The 24414-nt window shown below is 39.4% G+C and overlaps 2 protein-coding genes across 4 annotated transcripts in view; one reads left to right on the top strand and one right to left on the bottom strand.

Annotated features, from left to right (window-relative positions):
* Positions 1-2173, bottom strand: part of maml3 (mastermind-like transcriptional coactivator 3) — a 103143-nt gene extending 100970 nt beyond the window's left edge. The window contains exon 1 of the mRNA XM_037260062.1: positions 1047-2173. Within this exon, the coding sequence (XP_037115957.1) occupies positions 1047-1427 (381 nt within the window). The 5' untranslated portion in view covers positions 1428-2173. The remainder of the gene's footprint in view (positions 1-1046) is intronic.
* Positions 2174-18990: 16817 nt separating this feature from the next.
* Positions 18991-23875, top strand: scoca (short coiled-coil protein a). 3 transcript variants are annotated; one of them, XM_037260628.1, is made up of 4 exons: positions 18991-19168; positions 22280-22351; positions 22424-22504; positions 22927-23875. In XM_037260628.1, exons 1-4 carry the CDS (start codon positions 19006-19008, stop codon positions 23067-23069), a joined length of 459 nt encoding a protein of 152 aa, XP_037116523.1. In that variant the 5' UTR covers positions 18991-19005; the 3' UTR covers positions 23070-23875. The 3 variants fall into 3 exon arrangements, with proteins under 3 accessions (XP_037116523.1, XP_037116542.1, XP_037116533.1); XM_037260647.1 differs by lacking the exon at positions 18991-19168 and adding an exon at positions 20047-20193; XM_037260638.1 differs by lacking the exon at positions 18991-19168 and adding an exon at positions 21658-21676.
* Positions 23876-24414: the final 539 nt, after the last annotated feature.

The following is a 24414-nucleotide window of genomic DNA, read 5'->3' as shown; positions in this document are numbered from 1 at the left end:
GTTTTAGTCCAATTTTTTAAATGGTCAAAACCACAGTGAGAATCACAGAGGAGCACTACTATAATAGCAATCTGCTTCCCCCAATCAGAAATCGGCATAGCCTCTCTGTCGGCTCCCCTAAGATTCATTTGTTTTTGCAACACATGGAAATATTGCCACTACTCTGACGCCAATTTGAGGTCTGCTGCTTTGGTCCCCTCAAAATGAACAGGTGCCCGTGCGTCGCATCACTGACTGGTTATACTGACATCATGGTGTTAATTTTTAATTTCACAATAGTTAAACACCAGATTGTGGTTAGAGAAAACAATATCAATTCAAGAACCTATTTACAATTAGATGCACCTTCCTACTTTGCATTAGATGCTCCTTACAGAACTTCATACAATAAGACTCGAAGCGTGAGTATGTGTACGTGGTTATTTCTGTAGTAATCGATATTACAATGTATCCGTATGAATTGTTTTTCTAACCACCACCATTTAAATAGGACTTGATTGAATCACAAAGTGCCCTTTAAAGACTCAATCCTAGTCATATAATAATGTAGTCCATGTAAACAAACTGGCACTGGGGGACGGGCTGTTGATTTAGAAAGCATGCCACAAATCTGGAGCCTAAACTGTCATTGCTGAGAGCAAGGAAGCGTTTGTTACAACACTGATGCCTACTTGCAGGATATCACACACTTAACCCAAGAAAGGAGAAGTAGTTTGGCTGGAGGGGGTGGGGGGCTGAGTGCTCCTAGTTAAACACTTGTAAAACGCCCCTGCACAAGACAAAGAATCAGCTGTTAAGTATTAATGATGGAGTATTCTGTTACCCTTCCAAACAAACGCAACTTAGTCGGCGTTGTAGTAAAAGTGAGGCGAGCAATTACTTGTGAGTGAGCGTGTTGTCAACTAACTCTTCTAAGTGCGAGCGAACAAGTTGGTCGTGTAGTAGTCACGCAGCTACCGTTTGTGGTCCGTGGATGTTGAGTGAAGTGTCTGCGGAAGTGTGCGAGTGAAAGCTGTCTCTGGCTGTCATTGGGAGCGCGTCCTTACCGCTATAAGCGTGTTATTCCTCTGTTCCGTGGAAGCGGCCGAGTCTGGGTCCGCCGGCTGTTTAATCTGCGGCTGCTTACTGCCGCCGCTCCCGCTGGCCGACTTCTTGGCCCTTTGCTCCAGACTCCGTTGGTACAGGCTGACCGTCTCCCTGCGCTCGATCTCCAGCTGCTCGGCGTGGGCTTGCTGGTACCTGTTCTCGCAGTTGACGTGGTGTCTCCGGCAGCCCTCGATCCGCTGCCTCAGCCTCTCCACGACCGTGCTGTGTTTAGGTATGCCCACAGCCCCGGCAGGCACCATGTTCCCGGCGGCCGGGTTCATGCTGTTGTTGATGCAGATACTGCCGTTGGGTCCGGCAGCGGGGGAGGCGAAGTCCCCCATCACTGGGCCGAGTGGCTGCTATTTTGAAGGAACTTTTCTCCAACGTCCAGTCTGTCTTCACCGCCGCCCCTTCCTCCACCTCCACTACTGTTACCCCCCCTCTATGCGCTCCGCGGCGATGGGTGCCAAGGAGCCGGCCAGCGGAGGTCAAACCGGCAACAGCCCCTCAAGTGGGCGACAACTAGGGGCTTTAAAGGGCAGCGAATCTTGCGCTCGTACGGCCGAGAGCTCGCGAGTGACCTCGTCTTCTTCCCTCCTTCACACAGTTTCAAAACAAACAGCTCCCGAGAAGACAAATAGGATCCAACATGAGAGGCTTTGACAATGAAGCGTCTCTCCGCCACTCACAACAACTCCACTGGAAAGCGGCGGTGTGAACACGGGCAGCCGGTGTTCAAACACACACCAGCAGTCCCGCTGAGCAGCAACAGTCCACTCGCCGCTTTACGGTCTTGTCCTTAGAGAAAAAGTTTTGCAGCTTGGACCTAACGGGTTCCGGAGTTTCCAACTCAACTTGCATGTCATATGGTTACTGGTTTGAAAGGAATCCCGGTAAGGATGTCGCTTGGTTCTGTTGTGAGGCATCAAGAGTCCAGACGGCGTAAAATGTGAATATGGGAAGCAGTGGCGGAAGTGTGTAGTCACTGGCTGACGCCTGCCACCATCACAATAATCAAGTCAGCTTCTCCACCATGCCAGCGGAGTGATATCAGGACAGGAGTTGAGTAAAACCAGCCAGAGGCTGTGAGAAGCCCGCCGAAGGAAATCCGGAAAACCCGGCGCGGAATTGTGGCGGATCCGATGGTTCTCAAGTCCTTTTCAGTGATATGCCCCTTGAGAAATTCTATTAGCCAAGTATAACAGCGCAAATAAATATTTTGGGATGGAAAAAAAAAAAAAAAACTCAAAACAAACTGCTGTGCCGCCATTGTCTGATTTATTCAACTTTGGGCTCGATGGATGGATGGATGGATGGATGGATGGATGGATGGATGGATGGATGGATGGATGGATGGATGGATGGATGGATGGATGGATGGATGGATGGATGGACGGACGGATGGATGGACAGATGGGTGGAAGAAACTCAATTTACAGTGGTACCTCTAGAAGGATGTAGATATTGTATAGCACTGTCTAGATGTAAATAAAAACATATACTGTAACTAAAACAAGGAAAATAAACCTATATGTAAATATTTATTCACATAAACAAATTATCAACAAAGTGTCATCTTTTGGGAGTGAATCTTAATGCAGATGTTGACAAAAAGATATCAACTGCATTTGTAGTGGTATCTGTAGAACCTTGCATATCAAAATAATTATCAACAGAAAATGCCTTCCTTTGGGATCATAGTACATCTCAAAATATCTATTTTCTGTCAACACTGAACAGTTGCACTGAACTGAGTTTTAGTGAGACACTTCGCCTTGTGCTTTACTCAGGATCTTTTTCATTCTTGGTGGCAGGGAGGCAACTGCTGTGATCAAGCTCTTCCCTTGCTTGTATGTGATGTTTTAACTATTTAAAATCTCACATAGCTCCCAAAGTGCCTTCACATATTCCCCCAGGGGTACACGTACCCCCATTTGACAAGCATTACCCTAGAGCAGTGGTTCTTAACCTGGGTTCGGTCGAACCCTAGGGGTTCGGTGAGTCGGTTTCAGGGGTTCGGCAGAGCCTCCACTGCGGAGGTCCAAACATACCTGATTTATAAATTCGCATATCTGAAGTGGTCTCGCAAAGGCAACATCAGAAGTCACACTGATTTGCTGGTATGTCATTTGTTGTGAATTCATGCATTGTGTTGGTTTTATTCTTTGAACAAGGTGATGTTTATGCACGGCTCATTTTGTGCACCAGTAAAAACATCTCTGTCTTGAATTTGAAAAAAATAAATATATATTCACAAAAGAGGGGTTCGGTGAATGCGCATATGAAACTGGTGGGGGTCAGTGCCTCCAACCAGGTTAAGAATCACTGCCCTAGAGCCTAGACTATAGAGGACGTCGGTATATTACCCCCTCGACCTGGACATGCATGTACAATGCAACTGACATGATTGTCGTACATGTAAAATAAAATAACGATAATAATAGTTTGAGATGTTTGTTAGTTTACTTGTACACTTGCATGCTATTGTGCAGAGATGGGGACTCAAGTCACTGTGACTTGGACTCGAGTCGACTCGAGTCGCTGTTTTGATGACTTGTGACTTGACTTGACAAAAAAATGAAAAAACTTGAGACTCGACTTGGACTTGGAAGTTAAAGACTCGGGACTTGACTTGACTTGAGACACGATGACTTGAATGACTTCAGTGTTATTTAGTTTATGTTTTCAGTTTGAATATAAAATTAATAATACATTTAAAAAAAATAATATCGATAACACGGTAGGAGCGCAGGCTGAGAATGGCGTTGTCATGATTGGATCGCTACCCTGTCAATCAATCAGTCGTGCCCTCTCTACCTACCGAACGTGTTTATTGGAGAATCTCGCCCCTTTATATCAGATATGCGCAAACATGTCAGCGGGAGCGGTACCGCGAGTCATCACCTTTGGCTATCGCAATTACTTTTATGACGGCAAAAGACGGACAGCACAGTGCGAGATATGCAACAAAAACATTTCAGACAGCCAGACGACAACTTCAAACTTTGTCCGTCATCTGAAGAGCCATTCTGCCAAGTAAGTGTTTTTCATTTATCTAAATAGGTGAGTGTATATATAGCTTTAATGCAATGAATATGATGATGAAACTGAATTAAGTAAATATGACTTAATATGGAGCAAGTTAATAAATAAAAACTACAGTTAACTTGACTTGGACTTGACTTGATCTATTTAAGGACTTGACTTGGACTTGACTTGACCTATTTAAGGACTTGACTTGACTTGCCCAAGAAAAAAATGACTTGGGACTTACTTGAGACTTGAAGGTTAAGACTTGAGACTTACTTGAGACTTGCACATGTGTGACTTGGTCCCATCTCTGCTATTGTATTCCGTAATAAATTCGACCTTCACAGAGACTACCTGAGGAATAATGTCAAAACCTATTAATTGTAGATATTATTTCCAGTGCTGTAGATGTTTTAGCCAGTAAAATGCAAATAGCTTTTAACCCTGTCAAGTGACTGGTTATTAATAAGACAACCAGGGGAAATTATTCAATATCACTCCTTAAGTTAATCTCTTATAAACTACAGTATATTTGTTGTTATCATTATATATTTGTTCAACTAAATTGCACCAGGTATTTAAAATCAGCAAGAAACTAAAGAAACAACAACAGTTTAATATATTCTTTCAAAGACCTGTGTCTCCAAAGTTATATTTCAAACTGGGACAGAAGGTCAACCAGCACATACGCAAAGAGATTGTTTGCTTCGTTTACTGTAGGCAAAGATTCGAGAGTTGTCGCGGGACAAATTGTGGCGGCTTCACCATAACAACGCACCTGCTCATAATACAGCAACTTTAAAGTAAGATTTATTGGCTTCATCTTATGCGTGTTATTCATATTACTTTAAATTTGTCTTTCCTGGTGAACAACAGTATGCCCTGATTCAATGTCACGTTCGAAATCTGCTGCCTCATCTAGCAAATCTGTTTCTGTTCTGTTTTTGTTCAAGCTGGCCATGTGGATGACAATGATCCATTGACATGAAATTTCTTCATTAGAAGGAAATGTATTTAAAAACAAAACAAAAAAAAACATAAACGCAAACAACGACTTTGGAAGTAGTCCGTCTTCTATAATGAAATTTGCACGTTTTCATTTTCCTTCAGAACCGTAGCATTAACTATTAGAAGGCATTTAGAAACATCTGAGAGCAAAAGAGACGATGACAACACATGCCGAAGATTTTATCCAGAGGCTCCGCAGTCGAGTATTTGCATATGGCCAGTTAGCTTGATAATGGCATTTTGTTGCTCGTTCAAAAAGAAAATCTCTGTCAAAGGCTTAAACAATTTTAGTAACAGGGTTGTGTATATGTCAAGAGACACAACTTAGAAGGATAATTTGCCATGTTACAAATATGTTTGTGATATAACTATTTTTTCATAATGAGTACAAGAAATAAATACTGTATCAAGTTTTTTTTTTTAAATGTTATATTTGATATGTAAGTCGGTCACCGGTCTGAGAGGGAGGGAAAATCGCTATTTTAGGGGGTACCCAAGAGCTATTTAGTATTTTGAATAATATCTAGGAATTACTTTAATCACTTTAATCACTTTTGCACATGCACACATAGACCCCAAGTGGCGCTCAAGCACCCTTTTGTCCAGGATCACAAAAGTGCTCATTCTGCCTGCAACCCATTTTTTCTTTCATCATGTTTGTTTGTTTTATTTAAATTACACTCTGCCATTATTTCCACCTAAAGTGTTTTGATTAAAAATAATAATATGATAATGACAAGAATACTAACAACAAATATACAATAATAATATGATAATAATGTTAACATACGACTTTGGTATTTTTTTCCACCATAATGTTCTGCCCAAACGAGTGTTTTATTTTTACAAACTATTGAACAATCGTACTTGTTGAAAATGGGCTGCTTCTTTTGGTGATGCAATGTTAATGGATGCGCAAACGTTTTATTGGTCTCCTAAAAAGTGATGATTTTTGAAGGTACAACGATTCCGCCCAATGCCAGCAATATGCTCCCACCTTAATTTATTTGGGTGGGATTGGCTGTGTTGAATGTGTTAAAGAGGTGGTGGACTACATAAATTAAACACATACAATACTACTGGTTTTTTTCTTAATGCAAAGAACAATGTCGTGGATGGGTGTCTAATTTTTCACCTCGAGGACCTACCCTCAAAAATGTCTGTGCACGTGCCTGACTAACTACAGTTGCAAGTACATTTTGTCTCATTACACTTTACACTTTCAGCAAGATGCTATGCAGCCACAGTGCCACTGCAAAACATGGCATTATTATATTTGGAAAGGCAGAATTCATTATACAGCTCTTGAATTGGATCAAACTGGATTATGCAGATGTTCCTATTGTACAATAATCTGACAACAAATGACGTATGAGTTAATATTTCAGTTTTGAAATTCATCTATCAGCCATCACACTATAGCTGCTTGGTCTTTTAGCTCAGCAGTCAGTGCACTCGACATCCAAGCCCGGTGATGCAGTGGCGGTACGAGTTCAAAGTCTAACTTGGACGGCACAGGAAGATTTACAGTTACACGTAAAACAACCATTAATAGCTAAATACTATACTATTCTACAGGTATTTGTCAAGAGTTATGTCAGAGTAATAAGACATCAAAGTTTGAGAACCTTCAAAAATATGGTCCTAGTAGTGCTACCCAAGTCAGTGTGGCTGTCAGTCTCATCACCAGTCAGCGCTTTTGGACTTTGTTCAAAATATCGTATGCGGTTTTTTACTCTTTTTCAGGAAGCTGGTGGAACAGTCAGTGGCCCACATTTTAATTTGACGTGCAACAAATACTGCATAGTAAATGCATTGAATGTAACCTCATTATTTAGCCTAATCAGGTACTCCATAATATTAAATTGCTAATTTATTCATTGTCCTCAATGCTAAACAGAGTCATTCATTGAATATAGAGAACCAACACTGTATGCATAATTTTTGTCTCAGGTGGTTAATGTAAGGAGAAAGCCTGACAAAGACAAAAAACTTTGGCCTTATACACCGCTAAAAAAATTATTCCTATTTTTTCTCAATTTAAAGTTGGAAAGTATGCGAAGAACACTTATGCAGAATGATTGGTTCAATTCTTCTGTCCCATTAAATCATCTTTCTCCTCTTTTTATCACCAGTTCTTGTCCCTCTTCATTAGTCCTGCAGGCTGCATTTGGGTTCACATTACGGGGTCAAAGCTCCTTGTGGTTGTAGCTTGTAGCTCCTCCTGGTTTTTATTTCCTCGTAATGTACAGTTCCTCCTGGCTGAAGCGTTGCAGACAAATAGTCAGGTGTTCCAGATCTACTTTTGACTTTGAGTCCAGGACTTGGGCAGCACCCACCTTTTATTTTCTTGCCATTTTGGCTCATACTGCTTCACCTGATGTCATCTGTGCTTGGCCATACATGATTCTTTCCATCATATCATTCTGAGCTGACGTCAACTTAATATTACAGTCAAGTTAGCTTGCATAGCATAGCCAAAAGCTAGATAACACAATAACCAACAATGAACACATCAGGTAGTCCAGCCCCAAGGTGTTACTTGGGATGTTGTTATGTAATGGAGATGTTATTCATTACACCAATAAAGCTCAGCAGCAGAAAGTTTATTGTTTATCTCAACAATGGACACCTTGAAAATACCAACTTCGCTAACTACAACAAAGTCGACTGAATATGGTTCTTCAGATTTGGTTAGACAAATATTGCAAAGGAATAAGCTTATTTGAAGACAATAGAAACTCTGTAAGGTGGCGGCACGGTGGGGCATTGGTTAGCATGTCCACCTCACAGTTCAGAGGATATGGGTTTGATCCCACCTCCGGCCCTCCTTGTGTGGAGTTTGCATGTTCTCCCGTGCCTGCACGGGTTTCCCTCTGGAGCTCCGGTTGCCTGCCACATCCCCAAAATATGCTTGGTAGGCCGATTAAGCACTCCAAATTGCCCTGAGGTGTGAGTGTGAATGGTTGTGTGCCCTGCGATTGGCTGCCAACCGGTTCAGGGTGTCCCCCGCCTACTGCCCGATGATTGCTGGGATAGACTCTAGCATGCACGCAACCCCCGTGGTATAGAAAATGGATGGATGGATCATAACTCTGTAAGGGTAATATTAAATAAAGATAACTTAAAAGCAGTAAATTCAAAGTGAAATTTGATTTTTTTCTTCTTATACAAAAAGTGAATATAAGGACTATGTTGTGATTCGTGATGTTTTTCTCTAGCTTCTATAATTTGATGCTTGTTTGCACAAACCACATACTTGTTTGTTGTACTTGTTTTGCTTGCAAATGTAATGATTATACATCATGATCCTTTTTAGGCACTGATTAATATTATTATTTAACACAATTAAAAACAATTATAATGAAGTTCATGTTTTTCTCTGATTTTCCTAAGTAAGCTATATAAATAATTCGCAACAGTGCTTTTTGGGTTTTATTGTTGAAAGAAAATACTTTGTTCAACAACACTTGACTTGTACTGTCATTATTGATGAAAATTATGATGAATTATCATTTTTATTCATTATAAATGACAGTCACCAAGCATAATCAACACAGCAGACATAAATTGTGTGCATGGAAAGGTTATAGTTTTTAAATAGTTTCAACCAATACCAAACATAGCTGTTGTGTGTATGGGTGTACAAATTGGAGTGTAAAATGGTGAAAAAAAAAATACTAATTTCCAAGAGGAAATAGGCCATCTCAAAAACATCAGAGGATCTTGAGGCCGCAAGCACCCAGATTGGACTGAACACATAATTACGTTTGCAGTGTTCATTTCATATCTGGTAAGTTATTGTGGCCATTTGGTTTCATATCACTTCTGTCTTGAAATGTTGAGAAAATGGTCAAGAATTTTGACAAAAACTTCTAATTTCAATGGATGAGTTGTTTATAAAATATACAACGTATATTATATTTGATATTTTTTGCATATTAATTATATACTTTTACACCAATGTGTGTTTGCTTTTTAAACTGTCATAGATAATATACTGGATTCTGAATAATTAAGTTATGCTGTCGATTTGTTTACTAAAATTACAATTTTATAGGAGCTGTTCAATATTTCAACAGAGGCCATTGTTTATTAAAATAAAACCAAAAAACGCTGTTTTGGAGCACACGAGCTTGTGTCATAAAGCCACATTTGACAAAGAGAATCAACTGTGTGTCCATCCATGTCAGTGTGTGGTTGTGTAAGTGTTTGTTGTTGTTTAATACTTGTGCGGCTGCGCAGTATGGCCAGCTTAGCGCTTAAGGAATGACTGGAATGTTATTTTAGACACACACACGCACACACACACACACACACACACACACACACACACACACACACACACACACACACACACACACACTTCTATTGCCCTTCCTTCCCCACCAACACAGTTTGATATGACTTGTTTCCAACAGACAATATATTTACCCATCACCCCCTTTTTGATGACGATATTAGGTATTGTCACAAACAGCAAATGTTTTCAAGCCTGTGGAAGGCTTCTTCTTTGACCGGAAACAAAGTTAGATTGCACTTGAGGTCTGCGTTTTGTGATCAAAACACACAATATCTACAGTGAGCCAGTCAACCAAGGCAGTTGTTTTGAGAAGCCAAGGTGATTATCAAGAAATGTTCAAATTTGTTTTCACAAGATTTGCCTCTCAAGAGGAAATGCTCTCGAACCACACAGAGATGCAGTTCTTTGCTCTTTTCGCAGTCATGCCGGTTTGTCTACTCACGATTCAAGGTGTGGAGGTAAAGAATGAGTTTATACAAGAAGCACACACACACACAAACACACACACATTGATGGCTGGATGGAGGTATTAAGTCTGTAAATATGAACAAGGCTAGCAATCACGTCAGCACGGAGCCCTCCCGAGACCAAAATGGTGTCGGACTTATTTGGAGATTTTGTCCCACATTGACAGCGACCACATATTTTCTCCGCTAACTCTTTCCTTCTCTTCTTGTTTTCCAAATGATCTATCTGTATCCCTCTGTGTTCACCTTGTTGATTTGCACATGGTTTTGACATTCAGGCTGCACTGTTCACCCTGTGATGACCCCGGACACACGCTTAGATACCCATTGGGAGAAAAGGGCTCTCCTATCCTCCGGACTTGGAGAGAGGGAAAGGCGGTAGATAACGCATATTTTGCTGTTCCAAGGAGGTCCGACTAAATATTTGATGTGATCTGCCTCCAAGTAGAAATTGAAAAGAGGAGCGGGGATGATATTTTCAGGAGGACGAATGAAAAATGAAGGAATAAAAGGGGAAGATGTGTTTGCTGAAGGCAACACAGATTATTATTTTTGTGAAAGTAAAGGTTCATTTTGCCCACACTTAGATGAATCCGCAAGGGTATTAGAAGGAATGCTAAATATAGTTTATGAGGAAAAATTCTGTCAAATAAGAACTTCCAAATATACTCTGCCCCCATCCTTGTATCACCCAGGGAAGAAAATATAGCTGAGTAGTCATTTAGAATGTCACTGAGACATCCTGTCAAAAACATTTGCCAAAATACACTACTGAAACAGCGACTATCAATTTCCATCAAGCTGCTAATTTGCTTTTGAGGTACTGGCCAGGTACAAAGGAACCCATACAATTTGGAATGTGACTGAAATCTTGTGGAAAAATGACACCTCTCAGTTCAAACAAGTCTCACAAGTCCAACAAGTGCTGGGTGACGTTACCTGAAATATAAGAATATTTCACCTTGGCATATATAAGTGAAGTGCACACAGAAAAAAAATACCAATAATGATGACGATGAATTTCATCAAAGTGGAAAACCAGAATGGGTCCTGGCTGCTCATCACAATGTGGATAATAATCTCCTTGAATGGATCCTGGTTGAGTTCAGGGCTTTTGCTGTTTGCACACTTAAACTCATTGATTTATGTTATTGTCAAAAGCTTAAGGAGATTACCCGGTTGTGACACCAATGTAAGCAGGGATGGACAAGGGGAAAAAAACGGCCCTGGTATTTTTGGTTTAGACTGGATGAGTTTGGGGCTTCGTCCGACACCTTGCTGTGTGGAGAAATACAATCCATTCATGATGCTAGTCAACTAATAACAAGTGGTTATCTCACACTTCTGAGGTTCAAGGTTTTAATCTCAGCTCCTGCGTTCCTGTATGGAGTTGGCATGTTCTGCCTCGTGCTTTTTTCCTTTTTTTGTTTTTCCATTACACATTACAAAAACATGCTTGTGAATGTGAGAGGTTGTTTGTCTCTGTGCCCTGCAAATAAATGGCCATCAGTCCAGGGTGTAATTCGCCTTTTACCTGAAGTCATCTGGGACAGGCACCAAATCATTGCAACTCCCGAACAGGAAAATTGGTATATAAAATGGATGGTCATATGGATGACCAGTAACTTTTTGTGCTATGATTCATTTGTGCTAGAAAATACAATGTACATGTTTTATTTTTAAAGCACAAACATTTGACAATAGATAATGTGGGAAATTATTTACAATTTAATTCCTGCTGCAATAAAATTTAAATGGAACTGCATGCATGTAGACATATTTTCTGTTGTCACCTGGTCATGTTGACTTGTGTAAAAAAGTCAACATTAAAAAAACATTTCAAAAACAATCTATCACATTCTGTAAATAAAATCAATTAGAACTTGTTGTGGTAATGACTATTAAGAAGATGACGATAAAACATCACTTAAAAGCTTTCCCGTAATCATGGAAATTCAATGTGCTTATAAATCTGATTTAATCTGTTAAATTTGTAAAGAATTTTAAAGCTCTCTTTGGACCTTTCTGTCTTGTGTTTGTTCTTTCCACAGAATATTATGGATAACAACAAAAACGATCATACACACAATTGTGTATCATGATCACAAAAGATCCTGGGTAAATTTGCTAATTAGGCATATGCTTTTTAAATTAGAAACAACATACCTTTTCCTTTACAAATATGTAAATTTTTGCGAAAAGGCTGAGCATTTGACACACGCGCACACATTTACTCACTCATTCATTGCAACTGCCACAGAGTTGAATGGGAAAAAAAAATGGCCCATTCATCCATCCATCCATTGAGGATCTGCAGCCCTCCGGCAGACATATTTGGTCAAACTCATTTATATATTTTCAAAAAAAGTGAATTTGCATCTTGGTAAAGTGCTTTGGATGTTGTGACTGTGGGTCCTTGATTGTGTTAGTGGCTTTATCAATGCTTTATGAACCAAGGCACGTATTGTACGTAAAATCGCAGAGCACATCAACAAGCAAGCAGTAAATAAATACACATTGAAATAGCGAGGAACTTGTCTTAATTTACTCGCAATTTCTTTTTGGAAGTTGAACACAAAACTGTTGGAAATGGACACAGGCTTATTGTACTTTCTGCCATCGAGAGGAATAGCATTGTTCTGCCTGCCACTATACGTTGCTGGCATAGATGAACAAGACTGCAATCATTTTCAGAGTAAGTGAAATTGGATGAATTCCCATGTTGCACCAGGTGATCTCACAGCACACCAATAGAACTCTATTTGGGAATCACACCAATTAGCATGATCACAGTGCAATGCAAGTTTATTTGTTTCATTGACAAGACGATTCAAAGTTCATTACATAAAATATTTAAAGCATCAGTAAAAGAGAAAGAACAAATAAAGACATGAAATCATAATAAAGCAATTTTAAACAACATTAAACTGATTAAAGTCAGGCATCAATCTGGAACAGTTGAGGACTGCTTTACACCAATGACAAAATAACAACAATAATAATAATAATAATCAAGCACAGAAATTTCAGCTGTACAAAACTCAAATAGTCTATTTGTTGCTTGTTGAAGGTACTGTTTTTTGGACATACTGATAAACTTTGGTTGCGCATGATTAAAATGTGGTCAACATATGTAATTTTCTACTATTTTCCAAAAAATATTGAATATGATATTATAATATGATAGATGGATGGATGGATGGATGGATGGATGGATAGATAGATAGATAGATAGATAGATAGATAGATAGATAGATAGATAGATAGATAGATAGATAGATAGATAGATAGATAGATAGATAGATAGATAGATAGATAGATAGATAGATAGATAGATAGATAGATAGATAGATAGATAGATAGATAGATAGATAGATAGATAGATAGGCAGGCAGGCAGGCAGGCAGGCAGGTAGGTAGGTGGACGGACGGACGGCTATATATATTTAATCATGCACAAACAAAGTACGCACAAATTAAGTAAATCCAATGGAAACAAAAGGATCCCCCCCAGTGTCATTGGGGCATCATTGTGGAGGAGTGAAGGCAAAATTGCAGGGAAGCAGCCATGAGGGCAGGGGTTATCTAAAAAGAATTATATTTTGGGGGTGGGGTAATAAATATAACCCCATAGTAAATTATAATTCTGTCTTATCCTAATAATATATAAAACCCTGTCTATCAATTTTTGTTTGGGATTGAAGCCAATTCGAGGTTCCTGACTCGGTATATACTACTGTACATTCCAACTTGCACTCAAGGAGTTGATTGCAATGGAAAGTCACGAAGTCACGTCTAACAATTGTAGCGTTGACTTATACTGCTTTAAATACAAGGTTAATGCATTATATTAGTTCACCACTAGATGACACTAGATTTGACAAAATGTACCTTTAAATGCATTACTGTAGATGGTGGCAATCAAAAGTAATGTGATAAAGTCAAATAATGATACTGTAAAAAAAAGAAAGAAAAAACTATGTATTTCACTTATTGTGCAACAGAAAGTTTTCAATTGAAATATACCACCTAATGGCCTGCAAAGCCTAGAACCTACTACAGGTCTAAGTGTCAATGAAAATAATATTTTTGAAAGTCATTGTATTAACCCTTGGGCAGAGATTCTTTCAATTACCATTAGATTTTGAGAATTACTGTCATACACTACATGATTTTGGAGTGTGGGGGAAGCAGGAGAACCTTGCCAAGCTATGTTCTATACTTCAGATTGATTTGTGCATCTCGAGCCTTAGGTCTGTCGCACACAAAGCAATGTGGGCCTTGCTTATGATAAATACAAAGTCAGAAATCCAACAGTAGTTGACAATGATGTTCCGAATTTGGAGGAAGAATTTGAACATTTCGGCCTGCAGTATCAAAATGGAAGGAGAATAGTGAATTATGTCTGTGATATTTTTACAAACACTGACAATCCCCCCATGCAGAACAAGTTTCCCTCTTTGATCAAGTTGTGCAAATGTTACCTGGTTGTTATGGTTATGTATCTGGAAATAACATCACGCGACAGCAAGCGAGCCTTCGATTTTCTAGTTCTAACGTGTATGTTATGTAAAAATTAACAACTGGGCTCCTGTCTGTTGTCAGACTGCTTTCTGTTCAGGGGGAAATTCTGTGTATGGTCAGACGAGATAAATTGTTGCAATCTCTCCAGCAAAATTTGTTAAAAAAAAAATTTCATCACCAGTCAACATCGATGTAAGTGGGAGGAAGGAAGCTTCGGTACTCATCAAAAAGCCACAACATATACAACGCAAACGTAAAAACTCCACACAAATGTGCTAACCTTTGCTCGCTCTTAAATAGAATTAGAATATCTCAATAAATAACTTTAATAATTTGTACAACTTTGTGTCTGTCAAAGGCAGTGACTATATTTTTAAAATATATTTACGTATATTTTCATCGTGTAGTTTGATGAGCAATAGTACCGTAGATTGGCATGGTGGGAAAAAAACACACAGAAACGTCTAAAATGTCTACTCTCTGCATTCCTTTCTATGCCTTGTAATAATAGCTGGAGTGATGTCAGCACGTTTTGGTCTGGATGCCGACGCAGGTCAAGCTGTCTCTGCAATAGGTCTTTCGATTACTGGCACTCAGAAGTAATGGTAGTAACACTCAAGTGAAACAACAGTTATTTTGTTGCTTTGTATTTTAAATAAAGTGTGCGTGCCCCCCAGAACAGTGAGTAAATGAGATGAGATATGAGAGAAAGAAATAACAGAGAGAGGTAGATTGTGGAGAGGGGAGGAGGGAGTTGGGGGCATGTGTGGTGAAGATCATAAACGAACAGTGTAGCCTTTCCTGGTTGCCCGCAAAGCCTGGAACGTATTTTTACTGGAACAGGACACATTTCTTTGGCCAAATATAGCCACGCATGTTGGCAAGGCACACGGTGAGAAATAATTAAAGAAAAAATAAAGTAGAAAAAACACTGTTTGACTGAGGGAACTATAGCTCAAGCAGAACATAACTTAATAGTTGGTAATACAGCTCTTAATCGCAGTGCAGAGGTCCAGGACTACACACATCTCAGGAGGGTAGTCCATTCCTCTTTGCGAATCCTTTCCAAATCCTAAACAAAAAACACTTGGCTTTAAGATTGTTGCTTGTCATTCTGAAGTTTTTGCTGCCTCCACAGATTTTCTACAAGATTAGGTTTTGCAAATTGGCTGGACCTCATTCTTCAGTCTGTATCGTACTTGTTCTTGTCCATATTATACTTAGCGGCAGTGTGGAATCAACCATCCAGTTGAAGGCAATGACTTTCGAATCTGAGCTTTAAATGGGTATTTGAGTGACCAAATGTCTACATCAACACAACACGTTGCAAAATAAGGCGGAAAAAAAAATGCATTTCTCATGTTAGAGGATGGCATTATTACTAAAACAAGAATCACAGTTTCCTTTATCTTCCATATACACCACCCTCAAACCTCTATACTATACACCATAGTATATATATATATATATAGTATACTGTAGAGCAGCTCACAATAAATATTCATTGATATAAAAACTTTAATAAAACACCAAAGATGCTGATGCAGCAGGCCTTTCTTTGTTCTTTCCTGTCCGTGTAAGCTAACTGTTACACCCTCTGAAAATGCCCCCCTCCTCAAAAAAGAAAATTAGTTTCCAAAACAAGTGAGCTAGCAAAATTGTTGATTGGCCCTAGCCGCATACGTTCAATTTTTTTTATAATGTCAGGCATGGTCTGACATAAAAAAATGGTCAGCGACAATTTCGTCGCATGTTTTTTTCTTCTACTTTTTGAACTCTTGTCACTCCAGACTGTGAGATGAGCACCCTCAAAATCTCTCGTGCATATAGGACATGTTAATGAAGTTGATGGCACCCATTATTGTTTAGTACATATTTAATATAGCGTGTATAAATGTAAGAGCAATGAAATTCTACAAAAAGCTCATAGACAAGTGTGTGTCTGTCTGTGTGTGTGCACGTGTGTGCAGGCACAGAAGAAAGCAGCACGAGTGAATGATATAAACACAAACGTAAATGACCATTTATTCCTCCAAATAAAACAATTGTCAATTTTCACATTGAATATTAAGCTGATACAGGTACTTGAAGATATTATCAAATAGCAAAATAAAAACAAATGAGAATAAATGTAGGGCACTTAAAATGACCCATAATAGACCTACACCTGGAAAAGTAATGGCAATCAATGTTCTCTCAAAAGTTGAATATGGTTGAATATATACGCTGCGAGCAGGAAAACAACACGGTGCAAATACAAATACAAAACCATGCGGTGCAGTTACTGTACACCCTCAACATAATTCCATTTATTTAATTGATAAGGTGTGGAACAAAGGAAATAAATACACTTCAAAATAAAAATACTTTTATTTACAATGAATAATCGGAGATTTGAATGTGCCAGTTTGTCATGACACGTACGATGGACGCCTGATATGCGACGAGGAGATAAGTCGTGAGCTGGCTGTCCAAATCGCCAAACAGAATTTGGGATTAATTACTTTTTAGTGGGACAATAGTGACTGAGGAGTTGGCGGATAAGGGTGGACATTCAGGTACAGCAACAGGTCTATGGAGGTAGATTGGGGTCAAAAGGAAGACACAGAAAAAGTCGGTTGAAGTCGAGGGTTCACCAAGTTTTTCTTTTTTTTTTTCTCCAAGGGTTTCACCAAGTGTAGCAAATTTGAATAGGTTGCCCCCTCCCCAAGTGAAGACAACCTGTGAAAATAAGTACCCCCCTTCCGTATTCAATTCCTCACCATCAACCGTTTCTGGTCAACAGTGATTGCTCATGAGCTTGACCTCTTCCCCAGCGTGGCTCGGCCGTAGAGCGATGGACTCCAAACTTGTGGGCGGTCGGTTCAATTCTCAATCTTGGTGTTCATGTCAAAGTGATGGCTGTTGAACTGCAAAATAGGGCATATTTGATCACTCTTATACCGCATTTGGTGCTCAGTGCCGTCTAAAACGGGGTTTAAAGTATACGTTTATCACAGGCATCAATTCTAAAGCTGCCAAAATCATGAATATGGCGTAGGTAAGTGCTGAGTTTCATTTGCTTTCGTTCCTGCGCTCCCTGAAGCCGCTGTCTCTGGGAGTGGTTCCAAGCAGTCTTGTTCAGCTCTCACATGCAGCTAGTACCGCGCCACCCACACCAGATTCAGGTCAAAAGTGTGAAACTCGAAAAAAAGATTTGAACCTGGAAATAAAAAGGTCTGAATCTGAAAAAACAAGAGTTGAACCTGAAAAAAAGAGATGTGAATCTGAAAATATAAAACATGCAACTGAAAAAAACCCATCAAAACTTGAAACTAGTTTATTCAAAAAATTTACCAAATTGAAGCAAAACTATTTTCAATTTGAAAAAAACTTTCATACAGGTAATTTTATTTTGAATACATTTTAAAAAAATTTCAAGTTTACCACGATTATTTTCAGTTTCAAGTTTTAATTTTTCAAGAACAAGTTTTGTTTTTTCAAGTACAAAACATTTGACCCCAATCTACCTCCATACAGGTGTCAATCACGTAGGTGTGGAAAGGTCTTCCTTTGCCCGCTAGAAGTCAGTGTTGTTCTTTCTAATGAACGAGAACGAGCAATTTCGTCGTTTGAAAATGGGAAATTGAAAAAGTAGAAACGAGCCTTTATCTCACCTTTTATTGTGAGTTCAAATAAGTTGTGAAACAAAACACGACTAAGAGCCAGCTATGACCTAAAAATGAGCAGGCTTGAAGAATGGCAAAGATTTAGCAGCCAACGCAAGATCGACAAGCGATATTCAAACTTAGTTTTTTGGGGAGGGTGAGGAGCACCTTCTCCGCTCTGCTCGAAGCTCGGAAACCCCTCGTAATACTAATTTTCTTCGCAGAATTCGTCCGTGTTTGAACTCCAATGCATTTGTGCAAAACAGACCAACCACAATCTTAAACGTCACCGTACTTCTTCCAGCCAATCATATGACGTGACGTCATCAAGAGGCACAGACTCCCGAGCCGATCTGACCGTCTTATGATACATTTTAGACTTCATTTTAAAATTAGGCAACTTTTCTGACTTTGCTAGGGTTCCAGAAAGTGATATAGTGATCGTGCCTTTCCAATGGACGCTGTCGTTGCTCTCACATGAATCCCAAATTTTATAGTCGAGCCTGTTGTTGCTGTTTTGCTGTGTTCATCGTTAACCACTAGAGTGCAGTCTAACACCACAGATTTCCCCCCTTTCGTGTCTTCTGAATGGCTTTCGGCTCAACCGGCTTGAGGCAGTCCTCCAAAACAGGACCGACAAACCAGTTAACCCAATAGCATATTTTAAACAGCATCAAGAAACTGGTTTATGACACATAACAGAAAAGTGTGCCCCGGTGACTATTCAGGTTAATGTGTTACTGCAGTGTGTGCATCATTTTGTTTTTATAAAACCATTTATGAGGTGTTACTGGTACTAAAACTTTGACCTGTGTGCAAGGAAGCCCTTTTTTTTTTTTTTTTTTACCTCTTACGTGCGCTTGTTGCCATAGTGATCATTTCCCATGACAACTCTTGTAACTCGAGCCACCAGTCAGGTATGGTAAGTAGTCATGACGTAAATGATTCAGGCAGCAGGTGAGTGTGGAGGTAGGGCAAATATTTCAAAGGCAAAAATAGGAAAAAACACTACGGTGAAGGAGAAGAAGGAAAGGGAGGTCATGGAGGCCAACTTGGAGGAGGAAGATGAGACTTTTACCAACATCTCGCTGGCAGACGACCCAGGTAAAGCCTTACAAGCATTCCTTTGTAAACATGAAAAGAAAGCTTACATTCTCATCTTAAAATTCACCAACATGTATGTACCAACAAACTTAAGCAAACTAAAGCTGTTGATTAAATTCATTATTTTCAGTGGCAAATCTTGCTATCTGCTAAAACCAAATACTAATCATTGGAGAAAACCACAACTGTGGTATGTACTATCATTTCTTCCAAAGTTGAATTGCTTAGTTCCTGGTATGAAATACCAAAAACGATTAATCAATTCCTTTTCCCATTTTGACCACTACCTCTAAGGAAAATATTCCCTCCTTCAGTGTTTAACATAAGAGAGAAGCCATAAACCACACTTTTGCTTGTCTGTGCACAGTTTGTAAACTATTTCATATTGAACTAATTTGTTGGATGCTGAATGAAAAACTACATATACAAGACTGCCTGTGGCAGCACCTTAGTTCTCCCGATGTTCACTTCATACAACCGTCTGTAAAAACAAATACTAACATAGACATACAATACTGTAGTTCTGTGAAGATTGTAATCAGTCATACTTCAAAGTTGAAGTCAAGTAAAACATGTTCTAGGTGCCCCCAGTAGTTTAAACAAGGTATTCTGAATACTTTTGCATTTGTGCATTATGAATTAAGCAGAAATATCGACCTGTTTTTATCCATCTCAGGGGATGGCCATTTTGACCTCGACTGCATGTTTCCTCTATTTAGAAGTTTTATTTTGACTTTTAAATGTTTTTTTAATTAGGAAAAAAATCCGCGATGGAGTGAAGCCGCGATAAACGAAACGCGAAGTAGCGAGGGATCACTGTATATACGTACAGCCTTCAATTGGTGGATGTGTGGATATTAGCGCCTCCTGTCGGTCGCTGTCGGCACACATATGCGGAGGTGAGGAATCCTCATCAGTGGCGTCATCGTGAATCACTGTGTGTGAGTGTGTACATGTGTGTTAGTTTGTCTGTCCGTGTTTACAACGACACTCCGTGTTTCGGAGAGCATACAGTCTTGATTTCGGTGAGTGGGAAGACGATAAATCGTTTTTATATGCTGTTTACCCCCGCGGTTTTGAATGTAATACAGCAACAGCATTTAGCTGCCCAATTTAGCATCAAATGTTAGCCGCATCCCGGTGGCCAAAAGAAATCAATAGGGCGGTAGTAGAAATACATTCGTAAGTCGTTCCGTGTGTTTGAACATTTACGCTTTTGATTTGTTGTTTTTGAAACGGTAAAGTGTAGTTTCATCAATGAGCGTTCGTAGTTGACCGCTAAAAGACAGTTAGCTAGCAAAGCTAAACAACGTAAACAACGGCCTACAAGCTAAATTGGTGGAATTTGCTTTGGTTAGAGGTCGTGATTAGACACAGTCTTTATACTAAAGCCTAAATGATTCTAAAGTATATATAATTTGCACTAGAGGCTCGGGTTTAATGTGTTACTTGATGGAGTTGCTCGTAATTGAATACGCTGCTCCACACAAGCCTATCTCAATTTGTTACATTGTAACTTGATTATTGACCGATAATGAGTGAAGGAATAAGTTTAAAAAGTACATTACAGTTGTTATTTGAATAAGAACCTGACCAGAAAACCGAGGGTCAGATGAAGCAACTAACAGGGTGCGGCATCTGCTAAAGTGGAACCTTCCATCGTATAAGCAATGCACCCATGCAAGTGTTTCCCAGTTTCTGAACTGCAAGTAAAAACATTAAAACAAAAGAAAACCAAGCTAGATGTACACTGCAAATCCAATTGGCCAATTGGAAATTTAATCACATTGTTTCTAAATTTTATTAGATTCACATACAATGAATGGTGTTCACCTGTTATATCGTGGTTCGTTTGCATCCAAGTCACGTCAAAATTATTTGTATAGCCCTTACTGATAGAAATGTTTTAAAGGGCTTCACATGGCCACAGTTGGCAAATGTTAAGGACATCCCCTAATCTTAACCCCCAGGAGTATTTAGGAGTTTTAGTGTAGAACCATGTGCAGGAACATACAGCTCTCCTTGGCGCGATTCTGCATAAATCAGATCAACAAGAACATCACAAGAGGATGTCCCTTATAGATTCTTTGAGTGCAACACAATCTTTAAAAAAAAAAAAAAAAAATCTGGCTTCAGACAGAACCTTCTACAATCTACATTATTGCTCAATGTATGAAAAACACCACATTCATATTTCCACCACTTGACAGAAAATTCAACTTTATTAATCGCTTATCATTCAAATTAACCACGGTGATTGCAAATGCGTTGTTTTGGCGAAAACAAAACCGTCTCCAGTATCGCATGATATAGCCAAACTTCGCCCTCGAATCTGGCCTCTGTGGTGATGGGCCGTGAGTTAAGGCTATGAAAATGTGACCTTCACAGCCTTCATTTTGCCTCTCTCTTCTTCTACGCTTTCCTATCCTCTTCTATGATGTTTAATACGTGGAGCCACCCGAAGACGCCCTGATTGGTCTAGCGACGACTTGTGTCTGGAACTTCAAAGTAAATGCTCCACCGGAAACACTGAACACATGCATATGAGCTTTTTCATCTTTGTTTCCGACAGCTTGGGCGAGTGGGCGTGTCAAGCAGTGTTTAATGCATTGCTGTCGTAGAGAATGGAGCAATGTGGGCGTCACGAAAGTCTGCTACGAAGCCTCCGTCACACATCTTTTCTAACAACGGAGTGAAAAGAAACGAGTGAATCAAAACCACTTAAGTGTTACCCATGCAACGAATCTGAACATTTCTAAGCTACTGATGGCTAAATGGCATGTTTTTAAATGTCGATACATTAACCCGAAACCTAATATCAATATGTGTGGTCAATCCACAAATTTAAAAAAAAAACAGCCTTAGGAGGACACAGCCTGTGAATTTGGACACAGAGACTAAGACGACCTAAGTTGTCCCCAAAAATTGGTCGACACGAAAATGTATGCTTCGAAACTATCATGATTCATTTGAATACAGGGACTCGATAAGCGCATTTGTCAAGCAATCAACCAAAGGATTCCCTAGGAATGGAATTACTGGGAAACAGTTTTCACCAACAACGGCTTGATCCCCATCCCTACTTAAGTGTGTCTTGTCATTCTGCTACAGTGGACAGCAGAGCTGCAGCCCTGTATACTAAGCCAGAGACCGATCTCTTCATCATGAACTGCGATATAGATGGTATGTGTACTCATAATATCCAAGAACCAATCATTTGTTGAGTGGAGGTGATACTACTCGATTTTCTTTCAGGGGACCTGGAGAACCAGGTGGAGATGGAGGAGAAGACGAGGCTAATAAATCAAGTGTTAGAACTTCAGCATACGCTGGAAGGTAACATAGCCAACTCTGGCTGCTGCAAATGAAATGAATTTATTCGCCACCAGTAGTTCCAATTAGTTAGCTAATTGGATCCTATGTAAATCACGGCTTATCACACCAGCTGCTCTTATGACCATCCGTAGCTTACGTCTTCAATTCTTTAATGTGCAAATTAATAATTGACATATCGACTAAACCAATTTGCCATCAATGAAATGATTAAGGTAATCAATCTGTTTACCCCGAAAATGTAATATTTATGTGATATTTAGCTCAATGTATTCAATTGTTAATCAAAGCTCTACAGTACAGCAAGGATCACTGTTTTTATTTTTAGGTGAGATATAATTCTTGGGTACCGATTAAAGCCAAAGACCACCAGTTTAATTCACACTTCAAAAAACAAAACTGAACAACTTATCTGTTTGTTGCAGACCTTTCAGCACGGGTGGACGCGGTCAAAGAGGAAAACTTAAAGTTGAAGTCAGAGAACCAGGTACTCGGTCAGTACATCGAGAACCTCATGTCTGCGTCCAGCGTCTTTCAGACAACGGACACCAAGAGCAAACGCAAGTGAGTTGAGCCAAGGAACCACATAAAGGAGGCGGGCCACGGGCTCCCTCAGACCTGGGCACAAATTGAAAATGTTGGTCACCTGTTCTGCTTGCTCTGACTGTGCTAATTCACTTTTAATCTGTCATGTGGCACTTGTTCCCAATTATTATTGCAGCAAAATTGTTGGTGGATGTGTGGAGCCCTCATTTGCGTGTGCAAAGCAAACAGGTAGGCTCCATGTAAAAATACATGTGTACGGAAATTGTGAAGAGGTGCAAATGATTGCAGCTAACTGTAGAGTTTAAGTACATTTTAATTAACATTCACATTAATATTTTACATGAAACTCCCCAGACATGAGCAGAAGATTATCTGGTTGCTCTCCATACTACAGATGAGGGAGGGGTGCCACATGACTGATCGAATTAGTCCATTAAAGGTTCATGAGTCATTTTACTGTCTTTGAGGTCATAACCTGGTGTCATTGTTAGCAACCTGATTTTCTGTTTTAAGACAATGTGATCCCAACTCCCTGATTAAGCCTTCAACATGTAAGCAGGCTGATGAAACCCAGGCTCTAATTATTAATGTTGTGACTTTAATGTCTTTGTTTTTCTCAAGTCATCATGAGTCCACATTGCATGACTGTCATGTTTTGACCACTGCCAAGCAGAACAGTCTTCCTGTAAAATGTATTAAAATGGCATGTACATCTTTAGCCCCTGTTAGCAAAGCATATCTATAATGAATTATAATTTGCTTTGCCAGTCATACTAAAAACATGATTTGCTGCAGGTTGCTTGACGAAAAAGCGTTGATCTGGATGAGTTAAGACATCCGGGCTCGCCAGACGCGAGCAGAGATCAGATGCTTTTTACTTGAAAGCAGTTTAGTGCATTTAAGTGCTATTGATCTATTGTGGGGAGCGCAGGACCGGAAATGTAATGCTGTTCTCCAAACTGAACTGCAAAAGGAAGGGCACGTCCCTTTTCCAAAATAGACGTAGCAGCAAAATTTAATGCCCTCGGTAAATGTTCATTTGATTGTAAAAGTAGTCATGCATGTCATAATAGTTGATGGAAATGCTCTCAAAAAGGGAAAAGTTGTAATTTATTATAATTATTTTGATATGTTTAGGTTGTTTAAAAATATTTCAGACTATACAATACACTCCAGGATCCATCTTATGTGAAAAGATACCCTGCGCACTGTTACTTTGGAGCATTGTTTTTAATAAAAAGTTTTATGCTCATTCTGGATTTATTGTGTCCCCAGTGACATCTTAATGACTACACCTGAGACAAATACTTATTAAATATTTCATTTTATTTTCAGAGCAATGTGCAGTATGCCAACAAATGTAAACA

The sequence above is a fragment of the Syngnathus acus genome, chromosome 1 (genome assembly GCF_901709675.1).
Source record: "Syngnathus acus chromosome 1, fSynAcu1.2, whole genome shotgun sequence".
In the NCBI taxonomy this organism is placed as follows: Eukaryota; Metazoa; Chordata; class Actinopteri; order Syngnathiformes; family Syngnathidae; genus Syngnathus; species Syngnathus acus.
The sequence above is the reverse complement of the archived record's forward strand: the minus strand, read 5'-3'. Positions and strand labels throughout refer to the sequence as shown.